The 26,361-nt window shown below is 52.5% G+C and overlaps 1 protein-coding gene and 1 long non-coding RNA gene across 2 annotated transcripts in view; one reads left to right on the forward strand and one right to left on the reverse strand.

Annotated features, from left to right (window-relative positions):
• The window catches only part of LOC119713132 (uncharacterized), a 126,797-nt gene that overhangs the window by 52,109 nt on the left and 48,327 nt on the right, over nucleotides 1-26,361 (forward strand). The window lies entirely within an intron of this gene.
• On the reverse strand, nucleotides 13,956-17,070 carry SOX9 (SRY-box transcription factor 9). The gene is given in 3 exon segments (NM_001310779.1): nucleotides 13,956-14,748; nucleotides 15,275-15,528; nucleotides 16,558-17,070. Coding segments are annotated over 3 exon segments (1,470 nt in total). The 5' UTR covers nucleotides 16,989-17,070; the 3' UTR covers nucleotides 13,956-13,963.

Below are 26,361 nucleotides of genomic sequence, written 5' to 3' on the forward strand. Positions count from 1 at the left end.
CCTGAATTGCCCAGACCTTGGCTTGTGCGTACTGAAGAGGTTTGGAAAGTCCCGTAACAAAGATCCCACAACCGTGTTTGTGGAGCAGCCTTCAAGAGCGAATTCAAGTTCTTTTTCGTCCCTCCTCCTCCACTTCACCCAGGGTGGGCAAAAACACATGCAGGTCCTGACCCAGAGCCTGTTGGAAAACATTAGGGTGGCGGGGCAGTTTCCTTATTTCCTCCTCCTCTTGTTGTAGTTCCTGACACGAGTTCAGGCTAAAACTTCAGAGGCGCAGATCAACAAACTCCTCGCTGGCTCTGGGGAAATGCAGAAGCAGCCTGTGTCTGTGGGAGGGGACTTTTGTTGTAGTGTTAATTATAATTGCTTGCCTTGAGCTAAGATGTGACGCAAGGTGCAGAGAGGCAGTGTGGGGAAGGTGCCCTTGTGTCCCTGCATATTATTAGGAGCATGGCACCACGTGTGGCACGGGGCGATGGGGACAGCTGACCCCTCAGTTGGGCATGAAAAAACAACAAAAAAACATCTGGCCATATATATCTGAAAGATGGTAACGTGGTGCTGACCGTCCTCCAGTGCCGTGATGCTCAGACGTGGCCAAACCTCCTGCCCTGTAGGAAGAGCGGTGTCCTGAGCACCCAGCCTTGGTTTCCTGGTGGATATTCCTCCTCTGGATCACAGCTAATTTCCCTCATAATAATGCTGAGCACGAACCTCCCACGTGATGCTAATTAGCACCAAGCCTGTCTCTATGAGCAGTGTTATAGGTGATGATTGCAGGCGCTCGCTCTCGTGGTGTAATTGCTCAGCCCCGAGCAGCGATGGGCAGCCGGGACCCTGTGCGGGGTGAGCAGTCTCCCCTTTTGTTTCTTGCAGATGGAGAGGGGAACAATTGTAGAGCAAGGCCTGGAGATGGGTTTTAGCCTCGAGAGGTGGCTGGCCACCTGCTGTAGGGGTGCAGGAAGGAAGGGGGCTCCTTTTTGCAGCCCCCCGAGCACCCAGGGGTGGTGGCACTGCTGGTAGCGCAGGCAAAGAGGGGGCCGGTGGCTCCTGCAGAGCTCTGGGTGCCTGCATGGGGACAGCCCCCACTCAGAGGCATTATCCTGAGTTTTCGCCCCTCTTCTCAGACGTTTTCCTCCCGGTCCAGTGGCTCGCGTTCAACCCAGTGATGCAGGCTCGTGTTTACCCTGTCAAACAACACATCTCCGTCTCCAAACATTCGTCTTACGCAATCCACGCTCTCCGTGTTTCCGCCCCGGCCGGGAGCAGCTCTGCCAAGGGCTGACCTAATTGCACCCGGGTCCTGCTGGTGCAGGACACCGAAACGTGCCGTGGAGCAGGGCCGGGGAATGCTGGAGGAGCTGGGCAGGGTCCCACAGCGCCGAGCTGCTGGAGACGTGCTGCTTGCTGGCTGCCTCGCTCCGGAGTGCTGGGTGGAGGTGCAGTGATTTAAAGCATCGCAGCAGCAGTTTATTTTGGGCTGTCCTCCTAAACTTAATATTTATTATTATTATTTTTTTTTAACTGGGAGAGCTCTGCTTTCAGCTGGATTCTTGCAAACTGTGATGTTCAAATCCCAGAGCTGTCCTGCTGTTGGTTGTCCAACGTTACCTGCGGCTTTCCTTGTGCTGCTTCTCAGGCTTCAGCCAGGTGCCCATCACTGCAAGGCTGGTATAAATTTTTTATTTTTTTTTAAGCTCAACGTGAGGCTTGCATAAGGCTCTTAAAATTAGTGTTGCCTTTTAAGCCAAAGGGCCGGAATAAGGTTTACAAGCCATAAAAGCCTCTTATCAAAGTTGATTTCCTCCAACGCACCTTTCATCTTTTATAGTATTTACTTTTCAAATCCTTGAACTTAAAAGGATTAAACAGGTTAAAAGGAAAAAAGGAGGGGGAAAGAGAAAACAAATAAGAAGGAAGATGGATGGAGTATGGATTATGAGAGGCCCGTATGAAATATGAATTAGGAGAAAGTTTAAACAAAGTGTTGTCCTTTTCCAAACTGCTGGAAGTGAGTGTGCTGCAGGTTTGACCACGGTGAATATTTAATCTCTCTGGGTGTTTTTTCTGCTTTCCAAGAAGAATGGAGAAGGGAGAAGCTGAGGAGGCGGTGTGAGGACTTGGCGTTGTTCTACCCGATCTCCCGACCCCTTCCTGTGCTGCAGTGGGACGGCCACGTGTGAGCCACCCCACAGCCCTCGTCCTGCTGCAGAATCATTTCCCAGGCGAGAGATTTTGCAGGAAGAAAAACAAAGAGCTTGCAGGCAAAGAGCTGCTAAAATAACAGGAGTTGTGATAGGGATCGGTGATCCCTTCTGGCAGGGAACTGGAAACATCCCGGGGAGCTGCAGGCGCTTCCAGGACGCTTCCCCTGCAGCAGGAGCAGGCAGGGGCAGCAAACCTGGCTTTGCTGTGGGCCACGCGGGCTGGTCCTGCTCTGTGCATCATCCCCCTCGGGTATCATCCCCCTCGTCCTTCCCCAGCCCTTTGCTGCCACGTTTGCTGAGTTCCCATCTAGAAAACGCAGTGGGATTCGGACCTGGCTGCCCTCCGCCCTGCCCTTGCTGGTGGTGCAGGGGGCTCTTCTCAACCAAACCCCCCCAGAGCAGCTCCTTCTGGCGTGCTCGCTGCCCGGGAGGTGTGCATTAACCACCCAGACCCTCCAGAAGGTTGCAATCAGGGGCTCGGCCGGGCTGGTTATGGGTCAGTGGTGGGGTCAGCCCCGCTGCCGCCTCTGGTGCCTCTCCACGGCAGGGTCCAGGGGCAGGCAAAGCAAACACGTTGGGGATCTGCAGCCAGGAGCTGCTCCTGACCTCCCCGGCCCCGAGCATCCGCCGGTGCTGTGTGGCTCAGGGGGATTTTGGCAGCAGGGAGCAGAGCCCCTGGGGATGCCTGAGCAAAACTGCTGCCCTCAGAGCGGGTCTGGCTCCGTTTGGTGCTGCCACGGTTCCCCCACGGTGCCCAACAGGCGCCGCTCGTGGCTCTGCGCAGCATTCCCCAAATCTCTCGGTTTTAAACTCATTGCAGCATCCCCTTGGCCAAGCTTTATCATTTTAGGATGTGTGGGAGCAGGGAGGACGCAGGGGGGGAATTGGGTTTGTAGCAGCCTCTGCCACCGGCTTGGAGGTCGGGTCCTTCCCTGCGGCTTCCCCCTCTGCTCCCCTGCAGGGGGGATAATGCGGAGGGAGGCTGCAGGGGCACACACAGCCCTGGGGGATTGGTAATGAGCATCAGAGCCTGTAACAACCCACTGATGTATGGTGTGGTCTGCGTGGGCAGATTGAGGGCTGAAGTCACCGTTTCTCTGACCAGCTCGGCTCTCTGGGGCCAGCCTCGCAGCCCCAGGGTGATGGTATCCTGCGGAAATAGGGACGGGGCCATCCCTCTCCTCCTCCTCCTCCCTGCTCATGCCTGGCTGCTTTGGAAACTGCTTTTTAAACGCCGCTGCTTCGGGCTCTGATGTGAGGGACGGTGAATTCCCAAGGCGAAACCAAAAAACAGAGCTCAGAGGTTAATGATTAAACCCTGGGCACCTCCGAAACTTCCCAGATACCTCCCGGAGACCACAAACAGTGTGAGTCAACCTGCTGCCACAGGATCCTGACTCAGTGATGCCTGTGAGGCTCTGGGAGTTGTGGGCAGCAGAAGGAATGCTCTGGGGAGCTCAAGCAGGGCATGGTCCTGGGTGCTGGGAAGCCTCCCGTGGCATGCACACGTTTGTGGACCCGTCCTTCACTGAGCTGGGATTAGCGCCAGAGAGGGCAAAGAATGGCAAAAATAGCCAAAAGCAGCTCAGAGCAGGTCCCGTTCTCCCCCGCAGCCCCCGTTTCCCATAGGTTTTCTCTGAATTCTCTGAAATTTCTTTATCAAATGTGTTCTCGAAACGGTTACAGAAAATGTTGGCGAAGCATGCCGGGGGATGCGAGGGGACGGGGAGACCTTGGAGCCTCCCACACCAACTGGGGGAGGCTCAGGGGAGCGTTTGCAGGGTGCTGCTGCATTTAGGAACATTTAGGGAGGTGATAAAACGAGCCCACGTTTTTCCCCCCTGGAGCAAAATCCTCCAACTGGAGGCTCTTAAACTCTTTGCACTCCTGCCTGCTGCACATGCTGTGTAAATCCCACTGCAAGCGAGTGGGACTTTGCCCATCGGGAAGTTAAATCCCTTCTGAAAGCGAGACCTGGGTATTTGGTAAAGTCTGTGTGTGACTTTACCTTTAGTTTCCCTTTTGAGCTGGTCTTGCTCTGATGTGGTGAATGCGGCTGTTCTCAGTGGGGTGGGTAGATCAGGATGCTTTCCCTTTACTGAAGGTGTTCAAAAGCCTGCTCCTTGTAACCTACAGCATTTCTGGCCCTGGGGAAAATGTGTCTCCACCATGCTTGTGCTGGCTCCAAAATACCAGGAGCCCTGTGCCAGGAGCTCGTAGTCTCCCTCTCCAAAATCCGATTGCTGTTGTGCATCCCATTGCTTTCCTGCACCAATATGGGATTTTCCTCTCTGAAAACTCCGTGTCTCTCCGTTTTGGCCTTTGCTGTGAGTGCTTGGAATGTAAATGTGCTCTGGAGCAGCTGTGCTGCGGGGCTGCTCTTCCTCCCCTGGCCCCCGGTGCTCGCCCTCCTCTGCGCACACCTGGAAGGTGAAGCCAGGGCTCCATGGTGCCGGAGGCTTTCTCCTGGTGCTGGCGTCTCCATCTTCAGCCTAGGGACCCGTGGCAGCCATCTGCATCCCTGCAGCTGTGTGGGCTGTCCTGAGAGCTTTTTTCAGTGCTTTTTGATGCCAGCATAAGCATCACAGCAGATTTTCTGCTGGCCAAAGGAGAGCCCTGCTCCTATAAGAAGGAGGAACCTAGCAGAGGGAGATGCTGATTTAGCCCTGCCATCCTTTGTGCCTGGCAGGAACGATTCTGTGCTGTTCAGGGTGGGGTTCTTAATTTATTATAATGAGCAGAAAGTAGCAGAGGGAGATGCAGAGCCCGTGGCTGGGCTGGGGAGCACACGGGTGGCTGGGGAGCTCTCCTCGCGCAGCCCTGAGGGCAGCCCAGCACCCATCAATTAATTAAAATCTCAAACCCGTGCGCAGTCCGGTTTGCCTTGGCTAAAACCAGTGTGAGAAACTTCCTCGCCGCATTTCTGTGTCGTCCGGGCTGAAGTGTTGTCATCCGAGGCTGCTTTGCATGACAATGGGCTGGGCTCTAATTATGCGCAAGGATGCTAATAGGCACAGAGCGTGCTGGATCTCCATGGGAAAACTATCTGTTTGCAAGGGGCAGGGGGGAGGAAAGAAAAAGAAAATCCACCCAAGCAAAATAAACCATGACAGTTTGGGAAAGGAGGAGGAATGGGGGTGAGGAAAGGGGCTGGGAGGCAGCAGAGGGGTTGAGGAAGGCGAGGATGAAGCTAATAAGGCTCAGTTTGGGCTTTTTATTTGGGCTTTTTCTCCGTGGTAAGAGACTCTCCTGTGATGGGCTTCACTCCCTTCTGTGGTGCTGATAATCTGCAGTGACTCGTGTTGGCTGAAGCTGGGTCTCTGATCCGCGAGCACCAGACACGAGCAGTTTTCTCCCTACTCTGGGAAGGTTGAGGTGGCTCTGGAACGGGAAATATTTGGAAACGGCCATGGATGGAGCTGTCTGGGCTTGGGTTTCCAGGACCACAGAGCCCAGGCTCTGCGCAGAGCTGCGGAAGGAGGCCGATGGCCACGCACTTGACACCTGCTCTTGTGTGCAAATGCGTGCCGGGCTCTGGGCTGGAAGCTGCTAAGTGTGTGTAGGGCTCTTATTAGCCCTCATTAAAATGCTCTCTCACTCAGTGAAAGCGAAGAGCATTAAAGAGCCAGGTGCAACCGGCTAAGGAGCTTAAACCTCTCCCTCTCTGGCGGTGTTGATGGAGTCATCTGGCTTTCATGGTGTTGGCATTACCTGCCCTGTCGGCGTTTAAAACGGGCTGTGTGTTAATGTCCAACTGGAACATGCTTCTGCGTTGCTTCTTTCTAACAACTTGTGTGCTGCAGAAGCCCTGGGGTGGGTGGGTGTCTCCACGGGCAGGGCTCCCTGGCACCGTGCTGAGCACCTCGGTGGATGGCACCTGCTTGGACCTCTATCTGCTGTCACTGGATAACAGTTCTGGAGGTTCCTATAATGGAAGGACATCGGCAAAAATCAGGACTGAACCCTGATTATCTCCAGGGCCCTTCCTGTAATGTCCTAGCTGAGCATCTCATGGTTTTGATGGCTTCATCTCCTGCCTTTCGGTGCCACTACCCCTGTTCCAGAGATGTGGGGTTTGATTTTTTGGTCCTTCCAGGTGATGCTTGGCCTCCAAATGATGTTGGTGCTGTTCTCATCAGGGAATGGATGGAGAGATGGGACTGCCCAGGTGCTGGGGCAGGTAGCTAAATGGGGGTGTCCTGCATCCATTCCCCCTCACCCAGTTCAGACCAGTAGGATCTGCTCTGGGCCAGCAGGTCTTCCTCGTGCCATCACAGGGATGCTGGGCTGAGAGGAGCAAACTGCTTCCTTGCAAGCCCCCCTCCTGCTATTTCTGCTGCATAATCCTTCCCCCCTGCATGCAGTGTGCCCTACACCACCCCAATGCCCCCCTGCTTTAATCGTGTGGCCCAGAGGAAAACTTGAGCCTGGTTTGCCCCAAATCTTTGGGGACTGGGGGAGGCCGGGGAGGACGTAAACATCCAGGGTGGAAAAAAATAATCATCTGCGAGTGAAAAACTCTGGGTTTTACCCTGAGAAAAGGGGGATAGACAGCCTGACAGACCCGATGACAGACCGAGCTCGAAAGCACCCTGGCCCCACAGTGCGGAGAGATGCCTTATTGTTTGATCTGGCTGTGAGACAGATTAGCAGCCCCAGGTGGAAAGTCATAATCTGCATTTAAATGGGCCGGTTATAAAAGGTAGGGAGCCCAGGAGCCCGCAGCATTATGCTGTGTCTTTAGGACTCCGTAATCTCTCTTTATTTTCTCCGCAGTCTGACCTGGGGGCACAGTTTCTAATTACCAGGTCACCCTGCTAATATTGTCATTTCCAGCCAGTGGGTGTGAAACCATAGCAACGCCACATTTGCTTCCAAGTTTCTGGAGGAATAAAATTTGCCTTTTAATCACAGAAAATGACCGGGTATCTCCCCAGCCCCCCCAAATTACTCTCACTAAAGCAATTTGCTATCGGGGATTTTTTTTTTTTTTTTCTCCAAGATATTCCACCTTGGGCCTTTCTGAAGCCTCACCTTGTGGCTCTGGGCAAAGCCAGGGGACTGAAGCTTGTCCAGGAGCTTGTAGGCTCTGAGCAGGCTGGTTGGGATGGCGAAGCTTCGTGCCTTGCCCTTACTTCGATCGCTATGTTGGAAGTGTTTTGAGCCTGTTTTTTTCTTGTCCCCTGAGAGCAGATGGTAAAAACTTGGTTAGGATGTGGCAAAAGAGCTTCAGAGTTTGGGGAGGCTCCCAAGGGATGTGCTGGAGAGTGCCCAGCAGGAACCTGCTGAAACATTGGGAGAAATTCGGGTCAGGTCTGGGCTAAAGCTCAGTCCCTTGGGCAGAGGGCACCTGATGGTGCCGGGCTCCGTGTGGGTCTGTGCGATGCATTTACTGGGTTTCAGGAGCAGCTTCTGACTCAAAGTGAGTCAGACGTGAACTGGAATCATGTTATAAGGTGATTTTCCAGCTGACAGGAGTAGGTTAATTGTAAACTGTCTACTGAAGCTTTAAAACTCCTGTCCAGCCGTATTATTAGCAGTTTAAAATTTATAGAGTGAGACTTTACTTGGTGATAGTTGGTTTGTGCCCATACAACGCGTGTAATTAATCCCCACGCTGGGGGAAGGAAAATCAAATTTCAGGCTTCTTTTCCTTTCCCTCTGACTCATCCCGGGGTGTGCAGGGGGTCTGGCTGGGCTACCTGAGCCCGGCTGAAGGACCACGATGGAGAGGAGTTGGGCCAAGTGAGAAACTTCACCTTGTAGTGACAGAAACCCCAGGTCGGGGGCTGAAAGAGTCCCGTTGACTTACTGGGCAAACTGGAGCCAGGCTGGGAGCTCTTTGGGGTTTTTAAGGAGGTGAAAGCTGATGTAGGGGCTGGATCCCACCACCTGTAGGGCTGGTGATGGGAACAGGTTCCCTGGTGCTGTTCCCTGCATCTCTGGCTCCGTGCGGGTGTCTACACGTGGCTGTCTCGGGATGGCCCCCATCAGCCCGTGGCTTTCCTCATGCCAGAGCTGCAACCTTGTTAAAAATTTGACTTATTACTGGGCTGAAGAGCTGCATCTGTCTGGCCTGGGCAGCCTGGCCCCGGCTGCAGCCCCTCGTGCTGGGCTGAAGGGCTCCGTTATCGCGTCTCGCTGCCGGGCGCTGCGGTGGCCGCGCTCGCAAGCGGCACAGACCGAGCCCTCAGACGTCCTCGCTGTAAAATGTTTGACTCCCTGAAAGCCGAGAGCAGCTCCCAGGCAGGTAATTAATTAGAAATGTGATTTGGGAGGCTCACTTCCCTTCCTTCTCTATGGCCGCTTTTATTTCTTATTTCAAATGAGTTTTGTTGAGCCTCCTGTAACCGTGGCTCTGTTTTAATGGAGAAAGGGTTCCCCTCCCCTCCTCAGGCTTCACAGCCAGCTCGTCTCAAAGCTCAACCTACCCGGCACCGATGGTCCCAACCTCTGCGTGCATGTGTGTGCACACAAATCCGTGTGCGTTCACGCACACACACAGGAGGAATTCAAATGGGAACGCGACAGCCGTGGTTTGCCGAGCAGCTCGGATCCAGCTCTGGCATGGGCCAAGCTCCTGTTGACTTCAATAGAGCCTTGCCCGGTTTATGAGCCTTTGGAGCCCAGCCCTGAGCAGGGGCTGCTTGTATAACGGCTGGTGCGTGATTAGTATTTGTACTCCAATAGCACTTCAGGACCCCGATTGCGGCTCAGCGCCCCATTAGAGTAGTCCTTGTACAAACACGTAATAAAGACGCGGGCTCTGACCCAAGGAGCCGACCACTGAGGGCTTTACAGCCCCCAGGGCACCCGAGGATCAATTATTTATATTACAGTAGCACTTACGGCATGTCTGTGCCCACGCTGGCTGCGGTGTCTGTGGGGTTGGTCCTGGGAAGTTTTGGGGCTGCCGCATGGCCGGGTGGCTCTGGGCTCTCCTGCTCTGGGGGGTTACGTCTGCAAGGAGCTGGCTTTGTCTTCCCCATCACTGGGGGGGCAGCAGGGGGCTGCAGGATCCCATATATATATATATATATATATTTTTTTTTTAATTTATTTTTTTTTAGTGTCCTTTCTTATTCCTCGGACCCGTTTATGCTTCGTGTCTCAGCTCTCCTCTCTCCCCACCTTTTCCAGGTGGGTTTATCTCAGCAGCAGCAAATCCAAGCATCTCACTCAGCTTTTCTTGGTGTCGGCAGGGGCTGGGGGCTTCGTTTGTCCCCTCCCGGAGCCACCTCCCGGGGTGGGAGCAGTTCCCTCGCTGAGGCTGGGACCCCCTAACGCTGTGCTGCGGGGGGAAGCCCAGCTCGCTCCTTTCCCTTTGACGTCTAAACCTCCACCTCAGCTAACTCCTGGAACTGGGCCCTGAAAAAGGGGAAGAGAAACCCTAGCAAATGTCCCTTGACTTGCAGCGAGCCCCGGCCGTGATATATGGCCGCGTTACGTGGCCTGAGCGCTGCAGCTGGGCAGGAGCCCCGGCCGATCGCAGGATCCCAGCTCGCAGCTGGCTGCGATCTCGCCTTCCTTCTCTCTGGGAGAAATCTCCGGCTTTAATTCGATGGCAACGTTGAACAGCTGGCCGAGGAAAGGCCAGCCCCAGCGCCGTTTCTGAGCAGCTGCCACCGCTGCAGGCAGACGCCTCGCGGAGCCCGTGTGTGGCTGGAGCCGGCCGGGCACGGAGCCCGGCACAACGGGGAGTTATAGGGCCGTGCTGCCGTGCACCCCGGGGCCTCTCCGATTTTTTTTTTTCCCCATTCTTTAAAATATAAATATATTTTTTTTCTGAACCGCTGAAAACAGAAAACCCATCGCTGAGTTGCCAGCAGCTCAGCCTCGCTCTGCCCGCTGCAGCCCCAGACCTTTGTGCAGCTGGCCCCAAACTTGCGGCTTTCTGCAGGAGCTGGGGGGGGGCCCAAAGGGGTGCCCCCCACCCTGCCCTGCCCCGCAGCACTGCCGCCACTCCCCTGGTGCTTCCCAAACCCGCTGTGCAGCATTGCACATCTGTCCCTGCGCCCGCTGTTATCTGCTGCGGCTCAAACCTGCCCTGCAGCATTGTCAGAGTTCCCTTGAATTCATTTTTTTTTTTTTTCCCCACCCCTCCTTCTGCTCTGCTTTCTAGCACAAAGTGCCTGGAGCTCTGCAGCTTTTTTTTTTTTTCTTTTTCTTTTTTTTTTTATTTTTTTTTTCTTTCTATGGGTGCCCCCAGAGGGGCAGAGCCCTGCGGTGGGGGCCAGGAAGCCTGGCGCTGCCCGAGGAGCCGGGTCCAGCTTGGCTCTGAGTCCGAGGCCTTAAAGCCCACACCATAAGTCAACAGTGCAGGAATTCTAGGTCCGGGGTTGGGTCACGAGCTTTGCTCTTTTGGTTTCTTGTAAGGAGGATTTCCCCGGGTGCTCCCAGCTGGAAGGTGGCTCTGTGTCACTGGGGGGAGCTGGGCACGGCTGTGTTGGGACAGAAGTGCCACCGCCAAGCAGCTCGGGCTCTTCCCATTGGGGTGGCACTTGGGGTCGTCCCCACCATGCCCTGTTCCCACCTTCCCCTTTTCACTACACTCAGTGCATGCCATGGGGGCTGCCTGGGGTACCCCTGGTGAGGCAGGCTGTGGCTGCTGTCCCATTTTTGGGATGTTTTCCAGCTCATTCCCAAATTACAGCTGGTGCATGAGCTGCGTTATGGAGCCGTTCGTCTGCTGTGGGCTCCCCACAGCACCGTGCCCCCGATGGGGCTGCCAAGTCCTCGTGGGTGCTCCTGGATGGTTCCTCACCACATCACGGGAGCTGCAGGTGTTCTCCTTCCCAAAGGAGAGGAGAAGCCAAAGCTCCCAGAGGGCGAAATCCAGTTGGGGCAGGGAAACCCAAACCCACAGCGGGATGGGACAGGGCAGGGACCGGAGCGTTCCCACCAGCCGCGGTGGCTGACTGCACAGGTAAATAGTGACACTGACCCTAACTAATGCACAGAGTAAATGAATCCCTTTCAGTTAATTGGCTTAAGTGTTACTTGTAGCGAGAGTAAATATTTTACAACGGCGCGGAGGCTTTGCAGGGCGGGCATGCGCTCGCGGGGCCCTTTGTGCTCGGGGCTGGGGCTGCAGCCAGAGGCAGCCCCTGCGGTGAGGGGCTCCCTTGAGGACTGGGTGGGCTTTTAGGCGGGGGGAGAGAAGCAGCAGTGGGGTGAAATCACCTTGTGCTGGATCAGGCAGCGTTTGCAAACGCAGCTTCTGCCTCGTGCTGTGCCCTGTAGGTGCTGTGGGATGGATCCCAAGGTGTCCTGCCATGCGCTCGCCTCGGGGCACGGGGCTGATGCACGCTCACCAGCCTCTCCCAGGGCACTGCTGGGTCAGGTTATCGCATTTTTACAAGATCCACTTTTCACAGGTGAATAACTGTGCCCTGGAAGGGAAGGGAAGGGACCTGCCTGGGCTGGTGCTGTCACAACCGTGTTGGCACCGTGCTCCGCGGGGCAGAGGATGCACCGGGCTGTGCCCGAGCGGCTCCCAAAGCAGTGGGGTTAGGCACCATGCATGGTTGCGATCAGCTTTATCTTGTTTTGGGAGAATTTCAGCTTTTTCTGGAGAATCCAGACTGCCTTGGCCAAGCTGAGGCTGCCTTAGAGGTGGGGGGCTTCACGGGTGCAAGGTGGGGACCCCCACCCAGGCACGACTGGCACAAAGCTGGGTGAGAGCAGCAGGGACAGGGCAGGATTTGGGCTCCAGGGTCTGTGCTGGTAAAAGTGGGGACCCCCCAATTCCCCCCCTGGTGAAGTCACACCCTGCTAGGACTCTCCTTGAAGGCTGCCAATAACTCAGACACCAGGAGAGGGGGGTTAACTTTTAATACAACGTATATTTATTGCAAACAATAATATACAAAAAAAAAAAAAAAGGTAAGTTTCACGAAGAGAAGGATCTTGCGAACAAAACAAAACAAAAACTTACCTAAAGACAAAATATGATTTAAATGACAGGTCTTTTAAGTTACAGAAATACTTTAAAAAGATCTGCTTTTATACAGAAATAGAAAGATGCCATATTATAAGAGTGCTTTAAGATTTTTTTTCTTCTACTGAATCCCTAAAAAAAAAAAAAATGTTAACAAATATATAATTTTTTTAAATAAAAAAAAAAAGTTTGCTGTCTTTTTTAAAAAGCAATCCTTAACTGTTCAGCCACAGCTTCACCAAAGTCCATGTCCCCACCTCGAGCCATTTTGGGGGGGGGGGGGGGTGGAAGGCTAAAAACGGTGCCGCCCCGCGCAGGCGCCGCCGGGGCGTTGGGTCTCGTCCTCGCACGAGCTCGTGTGTCCCAGAGAGCTGAGGCAGAAAACAAGGCAAATGATTCAGTGATACGCTACATTTGCAATCTTTAGTTTGTACAAATTCTTTTTCTTTTTTTTTTTCCAGTTTATCCTTAAGACGAAAGAACAAAAAAAAAAGGAAGAGCACAAGTTTGTACAAACCCAGGACACAGATTCCAAAAAGAATAATAATAATAATAATAAAAAAAGGAATTAAAGAGATAAATAAAGAACTGGTTACAGTTTAGACCATAATTTAACAGGCACGGTTACCTTCCAAATAATGCTCCAACAAAAGTAATCGCTTTTGAAAGGACTTAAAATAGAAGGGAGTTTTTTTTTTTTAAAAAAAGAAAAAAATCATGATTAAAAACTGCTCTTCTCATAGAATAAATAATTTAAAGTCTCTCTGACGTCCCTCGAGCAGCCCACGGAAGCCAAGGAGCCCAGGGCTGGGTTCTGCATCAGCACCGGGGCGTGAAGGGAGCAGGGACGGGCAGAGCTGGGGACCAGTGATTATCACAGGGCTGCTTTAAGGCTTCTCCATAGCACTTTTTTATTTTTATTTTTGCTGTATTTATTATTATTTTTTCTTAAGGCTCAAGGTTATTAAAAAATAAAGTTAAAAATCTCCTCCTGGCTGCTTTTTTTTTTTTTTTTTAATTTTTTTTTGCTATTCTCGAGTTAGAAAAATAAAGCCTCTTCTATGCTCATCCCCGCACAGGCTCAGCTCACGTCTCCCGCGCTGCAGAGCTGACCATCGCCACGCCTGGCGCTGGCCGCTGACAGAGCTTTGTTCCGAGTTAGAAGCACGCAGTTTTGCTTTTTTATTTTTATTTTTAGAGAAAAAAAAAAAAAAGACACTTACTCTATACAAAAATACCTCTGACTGCAAGAAAACCTAGGACTGCTCCACTAAGTGTCATTTTTAGCTGTTGGAAAAATAAGAGCATTTAAAAAATCTCTAAAAAATATGTATAAATCCCCGCAAATTGGAAACGAATCATACACAGTACATACTAAAAAATATTTAAAATAGAGAATATTCCTCACAGAGGACTGAGTTTTCTCTTTTTTTCCCCCCCATTTTTTTTTCTTTTTTTTAATTACTGCTAAAAAAAAAAAACTTGTTACAAAAGTCCAGAGAACGGATAACCGAGCCGCTTGCTAGAAATCTCATGGCCTTGCACCCTCGAAGCCAAGTCCAAGTCCAGTCCTTGCTGCACCGCGGGCTCTCGGAGCGGTCTCGCCACTCCCCGGGGGATGCTGAAGTGCAGAAGGCTCGAGGCGCTCCCTCCTCCCCGCCGCCTTGAACTTGAGCGTCTTTTATTTATTTATTTTTTTAATTATTATTTTGATTTCAAAGCAGGAAAAGTCTGCGGAAGTTCTCTGCTCTTGTTGCTGCTTCTGTGATTTTTTTTTTTCTCTCGTTTATTTATGTTTTTTTTTTTTTAATGGCTTTTAGGGTCTGGTGAGCTGTGTGTAGACGGGCTGTTCCCAGTGCTGCGGGCTGTGGGTCTGGGGGATGGAGGGGACCCCAGAAGTGTCTGCGATGGGGGTGTACATGGGGCGCTGCGTGGGGTTCATGTAGGTGAAGGTGGAGTACAGGCTGCTGCTCTGCCCGGCGGCGTGGCTGTAGTAGGAACCGGAGTTCTGGTGCTCGCCGTAATCGTACTGGGAACGGGTGATGGGGGGGTAGGAGGAGCCGTAGTGCTGCAGGTTGAAGGAGCTGTAGTTGAGCTGCTGCGGCGAGTGCTGCTGCTGCTCGCTGTAGTGGCTGGGGCTCAGCTGCTCCGTCTTGATGTGCGTCCGCTGCTGCGCCTGGCCCTGCTCGGTGCTCAGCGCCGGCAACCCGTGCTGCGCCGGGGGCTGCTGGGGGGGCTGTGGTGGGGGTTGAGGCTGCTGCTTGGACATCCAGACGTGCCCGGCACCGGCCGGTGAGCCGGCCGAGCTGCTGATGCCGTAGCTGCCGGTGTAGGTGACCTGGCCGGGTTGGCCGTGGGTGGCCGGGACCCCCGGGTGGCCGTTGGGGGGGAGGTACTGGTCGAATTCGTTGACGTCGAAGGTTTCGATGTTGGAGATGACGTCGCTGCTGAGCTCGCCGATGTCGACGTCTCGGAAGTCGATGTGGGGCGGCTGCCGGCCGCCTTCTTGCAAGGGGCGGCCCTCGCGCTTCAGGTCCTGCTTGCCCGGCTGCGCGTCCGTCTTGGGGGTGGTGGGGGGCGTGGGGGGGCCCTGCGATTGCCCTGCGGAGGAAGGAGAGGGCACGTGCGTGAAGGGGGTGTCGCTCTTAATGGGATCGTGGTGTTAATGGGTAATTAATGCAAGGCAGCAGCGCCTGGCCGGGGGGGAGCAGCAGTTTGGGGTAACACAAACAGCTCCGGGTGCGGGCACCACAAACACCGGCCCTGTTGGTGCTGATTTATCCTGTTAGGTAAAACAACTGGGACTTCAGAGACAAGCTGTTTGAGCAGGGACAGCTTTCTGTTTACTTTTTATTTTTTTTTAAAGCACAGGTTCCCATTGCTCATGGGCAGAGTGGGGTGGAGGTGTCTCCAAGGGCTGGCACATGCCGGCGAGCACTGCTGTGCCTGTGCTATGGGTAAGACTGGTGGGCAGCCACACAGCCAGCCCCTTCTCCCTGCATTTAAGGCTCTGTTTCATGGTTTTCCCCCCTCCCCATACCTGATCCCGGCCTGTTATGGGATGCATCCTTGCTCAAAGAGCTGTGACTTAACTCAGAGAGGCGCAGAGGGCCACGGGGGTACCTACCCGAGTGCTCCCCGGGGGAGTGCACCTCGCTGATGCTGGAGGACGACTGCGGGGAGTCTGCCTGCAGCGCCTTGAAGATGGCGTTGGGGGAGATGTGGGTCTGCTCGGAGCCTTCCTCCTGCTCCGACTGCCCGTTCTTCACCGACTTCCTCCGCCGTGGCTGGTACTTGTAGTCGGGGTGGTCCTTCTTGTGCTGCACCCGCAGCCGCTCGGCCTCCTCCACGAAGGGACGCTTCTCGCTCTCATTCAGCAGCCTGGGGGGGCACAGGGCAAGGAGTCAGCTGGTTTACGGGGTGCTCTAGGGGCTCTCCCCACTATGGCATTAACATCAGCCCATCCTATCCCCAAACCTTCCCTCTGATCCCCCCCACCAGGAATGCAAACTCCCCCCAGCGTTGAGCCCCCGTGCTGGGGGTGCACACTGGTTGTCACCCCATTTCCCCTCACAGCCAGATTGTTTTGGTGGCCAAACGAGAGGTGCAGGAAGCGTGGCAGGGTCTGGCCCTTGCTGTTCCCAGCCTGCCCCCCCCTGCTTTGGGCGCACACCCCGTCCCCGGGGCGCTTTGGGTGACGGCTCCTTCCCTGCCTGCCAGGGACGGATTTGCTCACTGCTTTCTCCTCCGGCTGCGGGAGCAGCCGCAAATTTAGGATTTCCACCCCCTCCTTTCTGCAGTCAGCCAGAGGCAGCCAGGTGACTCACTTTCCTTCTGTTTTTCTCCCCTCCCTGCCTTATTTTGGAAGTCGGAGGGCACCCAGCCATGCGCGCTCAGGGCACCCACCCACCCGGGGCTTGGCACAGCCTCGCCGGCTTTCGCCCTGTGCCCTGTTTCTGCCACCCCCTCCCCGCATCGCCTCTCCTCTCCTCCTGCACGAAGCTGATGCAATCCGGCAGGACCATCGCTTCCCCGGACGGGAGCATGACCAAATTCCCACCGAGGCAGGCCCTGCTCTCCCCCCCAGCCGTGGGGGTCCCCGTCGCACCCACACCTTTCTCAGGCAGAGGAACCCCTCGCAAAACCAGGAGCCGGCCGCGGGGAGCCACTTTCCCTGCTTTTCCCCTACTATTCCGGCTTCCCTTCCACCAAGCAAAGTTGCCAGCGCATGCAAAAGTTTTCAGCAAGTTTTCCAAGCTTCAAACCCTCCTCTCCCTCCTTTCCCACCTCCTCCTCCTGCTGTTACAACCAGAGCAGACTCTGCAGGCTGCAGCCTCCCTCCGGCGTCCCCCCCTTGCCCCAGCCCACCCCAAAGCAGCGGGATCCGAGCGCTCCCAGCCCCGCACTCACCTCCAGAGCTTGCCCAGGGTCTTGCTGAGCTCCGCGTTGTGCAGATGTGGGTACTGGTCAGCCAGCTTCCTCCGGGCCGCCTGGGCCCACACCATGAAGGCGTTCATGGGTCTCTTCACGTGGGGCTTGTTTTTGCTGGATCCGTTCACCCGGACCGGCATGGGCACCAGGGTCCAGTCGTAGCCCTTGAGCACTTGGCTCACCGCCTCTCGGATGCACACCGGGAACTTGTCCTCGTCGCTCTCCTTCTTCAGGTCCGGGTCGCCCTTGGGGAAGGTGTTTTCTTGGGGTCTGGTGTTCTCCGTGTCCGAGCCGGATCCAGAGGGGCAGGGGGACCCGGCGGAGTCATCCGACATGGTGGGGCTGGGGGCGTCGGAGATACATTTGTCCTGTTCTTCTGTCATTTTCATGAAGGGGTCTAGGAGATTCATGCGAGAAAGTGGCGGAGGGGGGGAGCAGGGGGGCGAAAAAATTCAAAATAAAAAAGAACCAGCTGGCTAAGGGGGGGGGGGGGAGGGTTTAAAAAATAAAAAAAAAAACAAAAAGAGCAAAACGAGGAGAGGCGAAGTCTCCACCAGCGTGCAGCCCGGCCGGGGAGAGGAGGGAAGAAAGCCGGAAAAAGTTTGCAAAAAGTTGCTTTTTTTTTTTTTTATTATTATTACGACGACGATGATGATGATTTTCTCGTTCCCTGCCCGTCCAAAAAATCGAGCAGAGGGGAAAGAAGAAGAAGAAGAAGAGGGAAAACTTTTTTTGCAAGTTTGCGCGAGGCGGAGGAGCGGGGCCGGGCGCTGCCCGGCGGTGTGCGCGGCGCGGCTCCGCAGCGCGGCTTCTGCGCCCCGCGCCGCTGCGCGGGAATAAATACCCTGCGCGGCCTTTTCGGGCCGCCAGCGCTCCTCCAATCGCAGCCCGGCCCCCGGGGGCTGGCGGCCACGCTATTGGCTGAGAGGCCGCCGAAGGGGCGGGGCCGAAGGGGCGCGCAACTCCGCGCTGCGCCGCGCAAAAAGGGGGCGGCGCGGGGGGCGCGCAACGCGGAGCTTCCCAAGCGCTGCGCGCTGCGCCGCTCCTTTGCGCGCCCCCGCCGAAGGGTTTGGGGCTTTGTTGGGTGCTGAGCCCTGCGGGGCTGGGGTGGGGGGAGGATCCTGCACGGTCCCTGCGTCCCCCCCCTTCACTGCGGAGCAGCGCGCAGGGGCCGGTTGAGGATTTTGGGGGCGCTGCGCGGCGCCGTCCGGAGGGGGCGCCAAAAGCCCAGGAACGGCGAGGGGAGAACGGGGGCGGGGAGCGGCCGGGGAGGGGGCTGCGGGGCACCGCCCCTGCTGGGGCTGGGCAGTGTGTGGGGGGGCACGGAGCCCCGAATCCCCTAAATCCACTTTTTTTTTAAATATTATTACATTTTTTTTTTTTTAGGGGGCACCCGGTGGGTGCTGTGCTCTGCTTTGCTCGGTGCCCCTTGCACCGCGGTGCCTCCGGGACCCCCCCCTCATCCCCGGTGCTGTCCGGGGCTCCTCGGATGCCCGCTGGCCCCGTCCCGTCCCCTCCCGTGTCCCCCCCTCCCCATGGGTGCCGCTGGGCGAAGGGAAGGGGCTCGGCCCCACCTCCGTGCCCCCGCCCGGCTTTGCCCAGTTGACCAAGGCGCCTCGGCGGGACACAAGGGCAGAAAGCAAACAAACGAGCCCTGGGAGCCTTCCAGGTCCTATCTCTGGATAAATACAAATATTGCCCTTTGTAGTGAATCACCCGGTACCTGCGTTTTATGAGCGTGCTGCTTTTTTCACGTGCGTAAAGCTGAGCACGGGGTGCTGGCAGGAGCACGTTACCTAAAGGGAGAGCAGCGCAGAGCTCAGCTTTTGGGGTTTTGGGGGAGAGGGGCTTTTTTTGGGGAGAAGCCCCTTTTGGGGAGCAGATGTGCACGCAGCCGGGTGAGGTGCCCACCTTCCCCGCGTCCCACCCCTGCGCTCTCGGCTCCAGGATGGAGGAGCTGCCATCGGTGCTCCCGTGCAAAACCCGCAGACCATAATTTTTCGACTCACGTGTTGATGTTGGTGCTTTATTGAGGCTGCTTAAATTCGCAGCTTTTGTCCTTTTTGGACAATTCTCAGGGCAGTGGCCGGCTCGGGAGCTGTGCGGTGGTGTGGATCCCTCATTGTCACCGTTCCGCCGTTACGTTTATAAGGGGTCTTTTAAAAGTACTGGAAAAGGCACATGAAAAAGGGTAAAAAAAAAAAAAAAGTTTAAAAAAAAAGTAAAAAAGAAAGAAAAAGGCAGTGGAGGAAGGAGCTCTGAATAAATGCATTTGCAAGCAATCTCCCCGCTAGACCCTGCTTGTCTTTTGCTATCTTTCCCTGAGAATTTTGTTGCTTGCAAACTTTTGGGAAGTAGTTATCTTTGGGGGAGTTGCAAGGTAAGTGCCTGTCCTATTTACAGAGCCTTTGTCTGACAGAACGGGGGACAGAGCAGACGTGGATTTCTCTTCATGAGCATTTGGGGTTTCTTATGCTTGTCTGCGGCGCAGAAGACCATTTTCACAGCCTTCTGTATCTTTTCTTTGGTAACTGTGCAGTAGTCCAATAGGAGATATGCTGAATTTTGTGTCATTATTTGCAGCGAAAAGAGAAAACTTATAATAAAAGTTAAAGGGGAAAATTTTGAAATATTTTCTCTTGGCAATTTCAGCTCTAGGTTAGTGCCTGAGTGGAATTTAGCCCAGCAGATCTCTTTTAACGTACGTATTTGTTATAGGAACATCAAAGAAAACTCAGGCAGGAGATTGTTCTTATCTCAGCTGGAGCTGCTCTAGCAAAAATCCGAACAAACGTACCTGTAGGAGAAAAGTACGGTGACAACAGATTGTTCCAGGGCTTTACTGCTGATTGGCAGAGATAAACACAAAAACAATTTGGGAGGATAATTGATTTAATGAAAAGTGTAATAATTAGAACATTTTTCATTCGGAAAGTCCATCTGCTGAAAGGGACTCTGCCTTTTCATTACAAAAGAATCCGTTTTAACAAAAGAAAGTAGTTTGGCAAGTTTGAACAATAAACAAAAGCGAAATGTAAAGGAGCTTTCCAGTTCTGTTATCGCACGTAATTTTATAATTTCGGAATTACTATTTTGAATTCCTGTTCTGTGGACTATTTAGACGATACGGACAAGTTGATTAATCACAGTCATTTTGCAAGGTTAGAAGTTTCCTTTAAAGTGACAAGCTGTTGGTGCTTTTACGCCAGGATGGAAGTTTTCTTTTCTTTTTGAAGAATTAACATTGTTTTATCCTAAGTGGCAAGCCCAGGTACCAGGAAAGATTTTTAGCAAGAAGCCTGCGGGTGCTGGTCCTCGTTTGATGTTTTTATTCCTCGTGCTAAATCAACCCCCTGTTTTTTAGGGAACAATCCTTGCAAGGCTCCGAGCGGAGAGCGAACGGGGTGAGGTTTTAGCAGCAAAGGGGACAGCAGCTGCGTGGGGGCTTTGGGGGGATTTTTCCCTCCAGCCCTACAAACGCAGCGCAGCAATACAAGCATACATCAGGGCTGGTGTGCTGCAACACGCTGTGATTTATTGGGGTTTTCTGGGGGCTCACCCCACGAACCCGGGTGCGTTGCTCCTTCCTGACGCCGTGGTGCCTCCTGTCCCTCTGCGGGCGGTGTGGGAGCACCCGGCCGAGGGATCTTTGGTGGGTGCTGGCCTCATGAGGCAGGCAGTGATAGCACCCGGCCCCTCTGACCTCACGTGCTGCCCACGGAGCAGCTCCCCAGCTCGGTGACAGACCCATTTTGACCCTGGCACGTTGCCTTCCCACGCGGGGAAACATTTTCCTGCTCGCCTTTGCCACGCTGTGAAAGCCGCCTCTCTGATGGCTCTGTCTGGGGGCAAAATGGCAAGATTTGGCTTCGGGCAGAATTCCCTAAAAAATAAAGATGCTCCCGCAGCCAGGATGTGCTGATACCTCTTTGTTTTGATATAAAAAATGATTATTTGGGTTGTTATCGATGGCACAAAACATGGATGCCAGATCCAATCGTGCCATGGAAGCTGGCCGGGATTGCTGCTGCCTTTTTGGGGCAGCTCCTGGGGGGGTGCAGTGCGGTTAATTGCAGTGTAATTAATGCTCCCTCCTGTCAGAATCACTCCTTCCTCAACAATGATACTAAAAATGAGAGTTTTGCTGCACCCACCACGCACAAAATCATTCCCACAGCTCACAAGGCTTTGCACGCTCCGGGTTTTTGCTCAATAATAAATCGCGGCTGGGAGCCGGGAAGGGTCAGCCCTGCCCCTGGCTGCAGCCGAACGTTTTCACGTGCGGCACAAGATGTTAGCATTTTAGCTCATTTTTCTCAATCAGCTTGTTTTCAGTCACGGTTGGGTCTTCAGTGCTCTTCTTCGTACATCTCCCCAAACCGGCTGTTGGTGCGCTGAGCGATGAACGCTGCTTTTTCCCTCGCAAGCACACGTTGCTGCTGCAAAGGCTGCCGGGACCCTGCGCTGGGGGACGTGGATGGTCCCCGGACACACGCTGGGCATCGAGGCCCTTCCCAGGCTGTTGGGGCTGGGCCGAGCCCGCTGGGAGCTGACCCCACAGCCCCCGGGGGTGGTTGAGCATCCTGCCCTGCGCACAGCGTGGCTCCTGCCCCTTCGGTGCAGCACCCGCTTAGTTTTCAAAATCCTGAGTGTTCCTCAGGCTGTTTGACGTGTCCTTATCAGAAGGTCATTGCATATTTTTTTTCCTTTTTTTTTAAAAAAAAAAGGTTTTTTTTTTTTTTTAAGTAAAAGAGTTAATTGTTGATGTTTCAGTGGCAAAATTGTCATTTGCTTTGCAGCTCTAGCTAAGAATCCCTTGAAATTATGTATTTACGTTATCGTTTTTATTTTTAAAAATTGTTCTCTTTATCTGTCCCGTCCTGATAACATACAGCTGCTCCAGGTTGAGCAGGAGACAACGCCGTGTGTTGATTTAAGCTTTACAAATAATGAACTGGGGATGGGTGAGAAAGCTGGGGACTGGCAGCTTTTTTCCCCCTTTTTTTTTTCTTTGGCTCATAAGGGAACAGGGAACCTGGAGACTCCAAGACAAGTGCCTGGAAGATATTTGCTTTTACGGCATTTTAATTCATGCCTAAAAATATCATCCTGCCGGACTCGGTGAATAGAATAGAGTGAAAGAATTTCGGGAGTCGGGAGTGGAGAATCTCAGCGCCGCCGTAAAATCATTGGGATTATTTATAAGGACGGAGCCGGGTAGCAGTGTTAATTTGACCACGTCTGTCTGTTTTAGCTATTAAATAACTGCACGCTCGTTGTGGCTGGTGGGATAGCATCACTTTCAATAGCCTCAAGATTTACCATTTAAAATATAAGCAAAGGCGAAGCCACCGGGGGCCAGATCCTGCCGGTGGTGATCAGGATTGGGCTGAATCTCAGAGCAAGCGGTGAAAGCATCGTGGTCATTTGGATCAGAGAAACACTTTTTCCCCTGGAAAAAGCTAAAAATATGAGAATATGAGAAAAGGAGGGGGAAAACACCTTTTTTTTCTTTTTTTGTTTTCTTTTCTTTTTTTTTTTTTTTTTGAATGTGCTGATTGCTAATACCTGGGCTGCTCAGCCGCTCCCCAGCTTGCTGGGCTGTTTACCCAGAGGCGAGTCCAGCGGCTGATTTATTCTCCTGCGTTTTGGAGTCCAGCTCCGTGCGCCGAGCAGCACCGGACAGGCTGTAAGGCTCCTTGGCTCCGGCGCAGGCTCCGCCATGGTAAATAGACATAACCTTGCCCTTCTTTTCTGCTTTTTCTCCCCCAGTTGGAAGCCACTGCGCTCAAACTTGTGCCTCACAAACGCTCTTTTCTGGAGATTACAGTGATACATTTTAATTAATTAATTTATTTATTTGCTCGCAGCGTTTGGCTTGAGGCTTTACAAACTTTGGTGAGTGGAAAATTGATCAGGCTCAGCTAAAATAGAATGGAAATGCGCAAAAGTGCTGAGTTTTTCTCTGTGTTGAGGAAGAGGAGAATTATCGTCGTGACGAGTTTTGCCCAAGATCCACCTTTACCTTGTGTGAAAACCTTTGGCCTGATCGGGTCTGTCTGATGCTCTGCTGCCAGCTGTGGGTTAGCCTTGATTTGGGGCACTGAGGAGCAGTCCTGCCCTGGTCCTGGTCCCTGGGGGGATGATGCCCACTTGGGGGGAGCTCTGGGCTCGGGGGGGGGCAGGCTCAGCAGCAGCCCCGTCCCCCCCTGCCCGTCCCATTGCAGAAACTGCCAGCTGGAGCTGGAAGCAGTCCTCAATGGGATGCTAAGATAAATCAATCTGGTTTGAATCACTTCGGGTGAAGTGATCAAAGCCAGAAGTAAAGCTCTGGTAATGAGGACAAAAGATGCAGTTTTCATTCATAACAATTCCGAGCTCTCCAGAAAAAGAAAAATGCCCCAGAGCAAACGCCAGCAATGAGTGATCAGCGCGCTCAGTGTTGTCTTCTCCCTATTTTTTCTTATTTTTTTTCTGTAAATGAAGAATGTCCCAGCATCGCTAGTGCTGTCGCAGCTCTGTCTGTGCTTAGTGTCACCCCCAGTTACATCGTGACCAGAGAGATGTGGTGGCTTCACCACTCGTGTCCCCGTGCTCGGGCAGGGATGTGTGTGCCATCCCAAAGCAGTTAAAAAGAAGTACGTTTCTTTTGAAAGGCATAAAGCCTGACAATAAATTAAAAAGAAATCTCTCTACCCGGTTATAAATCCTGATGATTTTTGGTTAATATACACAATTTTTAGTTTTGGTTTGAGCCATGTGTTCGGCGTGGCTCACCCCTGTAAGCGGCCGCTCGCTTGCAGCACGGCTGCGGCAGCTAACATGCTGTGCAAATCGTACATGATGTTTCGTAGTCACATACAGATAAATAAATGGCAGTAATTTTAAACCAGCCCTATTATGTTTTCCAAGCAATAGTTCAAATTACACAGCCCGGCAACAGCTTACAAGAAATCCATCAGAATTGGAAGGGGGAATAAAACTGCCATTCTCTCTACCTGTTTGTGCAGCTCCTTGCTAATGCAGGGAGAGCCCGACTGTTTATTTGGAGAAGTAAAGTTGTGGAAATATACTTGGAGGGTGTAATGTGGACAGCACGTGTTTCTGGGAGCTACCTGAAGTCTGCGTCCTAATCGCTTGCAGATGTCCCTGGGTCACTGATTTCCTATGGGCCAGCGAACGCTGCAGCGCCCACCCCTCCCGCTCGTCAAATTAAAAAAAAAAAAAGGGGGTGGTGGGTATGGGGGGGGGGTGCACCCGGCTTCTGGAACTTGTAAAATTGTTTGTTTGGGTTGTTTCCAGCTCCCATCCCACCGCTGCTCCTGAGTGATTTGGAAATTCTAGCTGCCAGGTCCATGTTCGGGTGGAACTATGATTTATTTGAAAAATAGAGAAATCTGCTATGGGATCACTTTTAGTTTGCTCAGGGTGGGGAGTTTATTTACACTGGGATTATTTATGTAAAAAAAAGTGCAGTTTTCTCTACTGAGTAATAAACAGGGATTTGTTTGAGATATATATATATATATCTAAATACAGGCTCACGTATGCATGCGCTCACATATACTGAAAATACGTATATCTGCGTCTCGCTGCTCCTCTTTCATGCCAAGTGCATAGCCATGTGCCCGAGCACTGTATAAATATTTTATTTTACATATAAATCTTGGGACACGTCTAAGAACGTAGATAACAACTTCTCTTGTTTGCAGCTAGCGTTGTGGTTCTCCCATGGGTGAAGGGCACGCGGGGGCACCCTGCCTTTTCGGTCCTGGTTCATACATGTTGCTGTCCCTTCGTGCACCCGGTGGGCACATTTAGGCATGGGAGACCCCAAAAACACATCACTGGTGCTTTGGGCACATTTGCCCTGGTTGCTCTGCTGTTGGAGGTGCCTTTGTCCCTTCAGCGATGAGGGTTTGAATGAGGGTGGGAGCGAGTGCCGAGCCTTTTGCTAACCCAGAGGATGCTGCTGAGTGTGGAGCGGTGTTTTCCCACTCCCAGGAAGATAGGGACATGGCACCGGGCAGCTCTTGGCCTTATCTTCCAATGGGAAAACCATGTCAAGACATTTTTAAGGTGCCTGTTCTTTGTGTCAGCTGGATGACCTGGGCAAGCACCTGGGCTTGCAGGGCTGGCAGGATGCTCGCAGCAAAACCACAGCCCTGAGACCTTCCCTTTCTCTGTGCCTGTTTCCTCCCTTATTTGCCCCATGCTGGTAATTCAGGGGGTTTCCTAGGATGGGCTGCCAAAGGGGGCAGGGTAAGGGTGTCCACAAGGTGCCGAAATCCAAGGTTGGTTTTTAGTACCTGTCCCAGGGCTGGAGCAAGGACCGGTCCATACGCAGGCCAGCCCGGCCGTGGCTCCGTGCTGGGGATCCTCGCCAGAGGAGCCGCGGTAATTTCTCTCTGAATCACTATTTACTCCATAAACAGAAATTATTTTTATTTATTTTTTATTTATTTTTTATTTATTTTTTATTTAACAATGGTAATTTATTCCATTTTCTTTCTATTTTCATTTGCTTTATTTGCGTTCCAAAACCGAAAGAACGGCTGCAGCAAGAGCAGCGTGCTTACGGTTAAAAGAAAACATAGCATAACACTCATCACGTTAAAATTAATACGGCAAGGCAGACTATGATAGAAAAACAGAAATCAGGAGGGCAGGGAGTGCTGGTTTTTCTGCGTCTGTCTGTCTACCTGTCTCTCCTATCTGTGACAGATTAGAAATATGCACCGGCCATTTAGCTTGGCAAAAAGCATACTTTTTTTGCACGAACATGAGAAAAAAAATCATCCTGCTGCTAAGTGGGAAAAGCTTATTCTGAGAATAACACCATCTAGCTCCCAGTTTTTACCTAGAAATGTTTGCTATGTCTTAATAATAACACAGAAAGTCTCAGACTCCATGACAGAATATCGTTATATTTTCTGGTTTTAGGAAAAAACCTATTATAAATATGTCTCCGAATGGTGTATATATACCTTGGCTTGCAGTTTAATTTGCTGTCAGTCTGAAACCACTCTTTATCGTAATCCCGGGTTCCTACTCATAACATACAGAACGATTTTTGACTTTGAAGAAAGGGATGAAAACAGGTGCTCCCTTCAGGAAAGAGACAAAATGCTGCTTTCTCGGAGCGGAGGTGAGAGCATGATGGCAGGCAGTTATCTGGGAAACACAACAAAAAAAAGATACCCCCCCCCCCTTTTTTTTTTTTTTTTTTTTTACATTTAATTCTGAATCCTGCACTTGAGAATTTAGGGCTACAAATTCTACTTGCCGCACTTATCCAAAATAAACTCTGGCTGAAGAATAATATTTTAGTGGAGTAAATGAAACGGCCGCAAAAGAAGCATCATGAAAACATACCTTCGTGTGGAGCACGATTGTCGACTTAGTCCCGACCGGCTAAGCTCTGTCTTTTACAACCACTTAGGCTGGAGAGTGTGTACTGGGAATTCAGGGGGATCCAGGGAAGGAGATGACTTTTAATGTGGTGTTTTTAAACATAGCCCAGGTGCTCGCAACCGACTGTTGTGATCCCCCACCCAGTCTGTCCTCAGGTAGTTAACATTCACCAAAATATTGATGGCAGTTACCTTTCCTGCCAGCTCTTATCTGAGTGGGCTTGAGTAGGGCTTTGGCAGTGCCTGAAAGGAGGTATTGTTACCTTAAAAAAAAAAAAAAAGAAGAAAAAGAAAAAGGAAAAAAAAAAAAAAAAGGCAAAGAAAACTGAAACAGCCAAGTTTGGGAACAAAGGAAGGTTTGGATCTGTGC

This window comes from Anas platyrhynchos, chromosome 19 (genome assembly GCF_047663525.1).
Source record: "Anas platyrhynchos isolate ZD024472 breed Pekin duck chromosome 19, IASCAAS_PekinDuck_T2T, whole genome shotgun sequence".
Taxonomy (NCBI): Eukaryota; Metazoa; Chordata; class Aves; order Anseriformes; family Anatidae; genus Anas; species Anas platyrhynchos.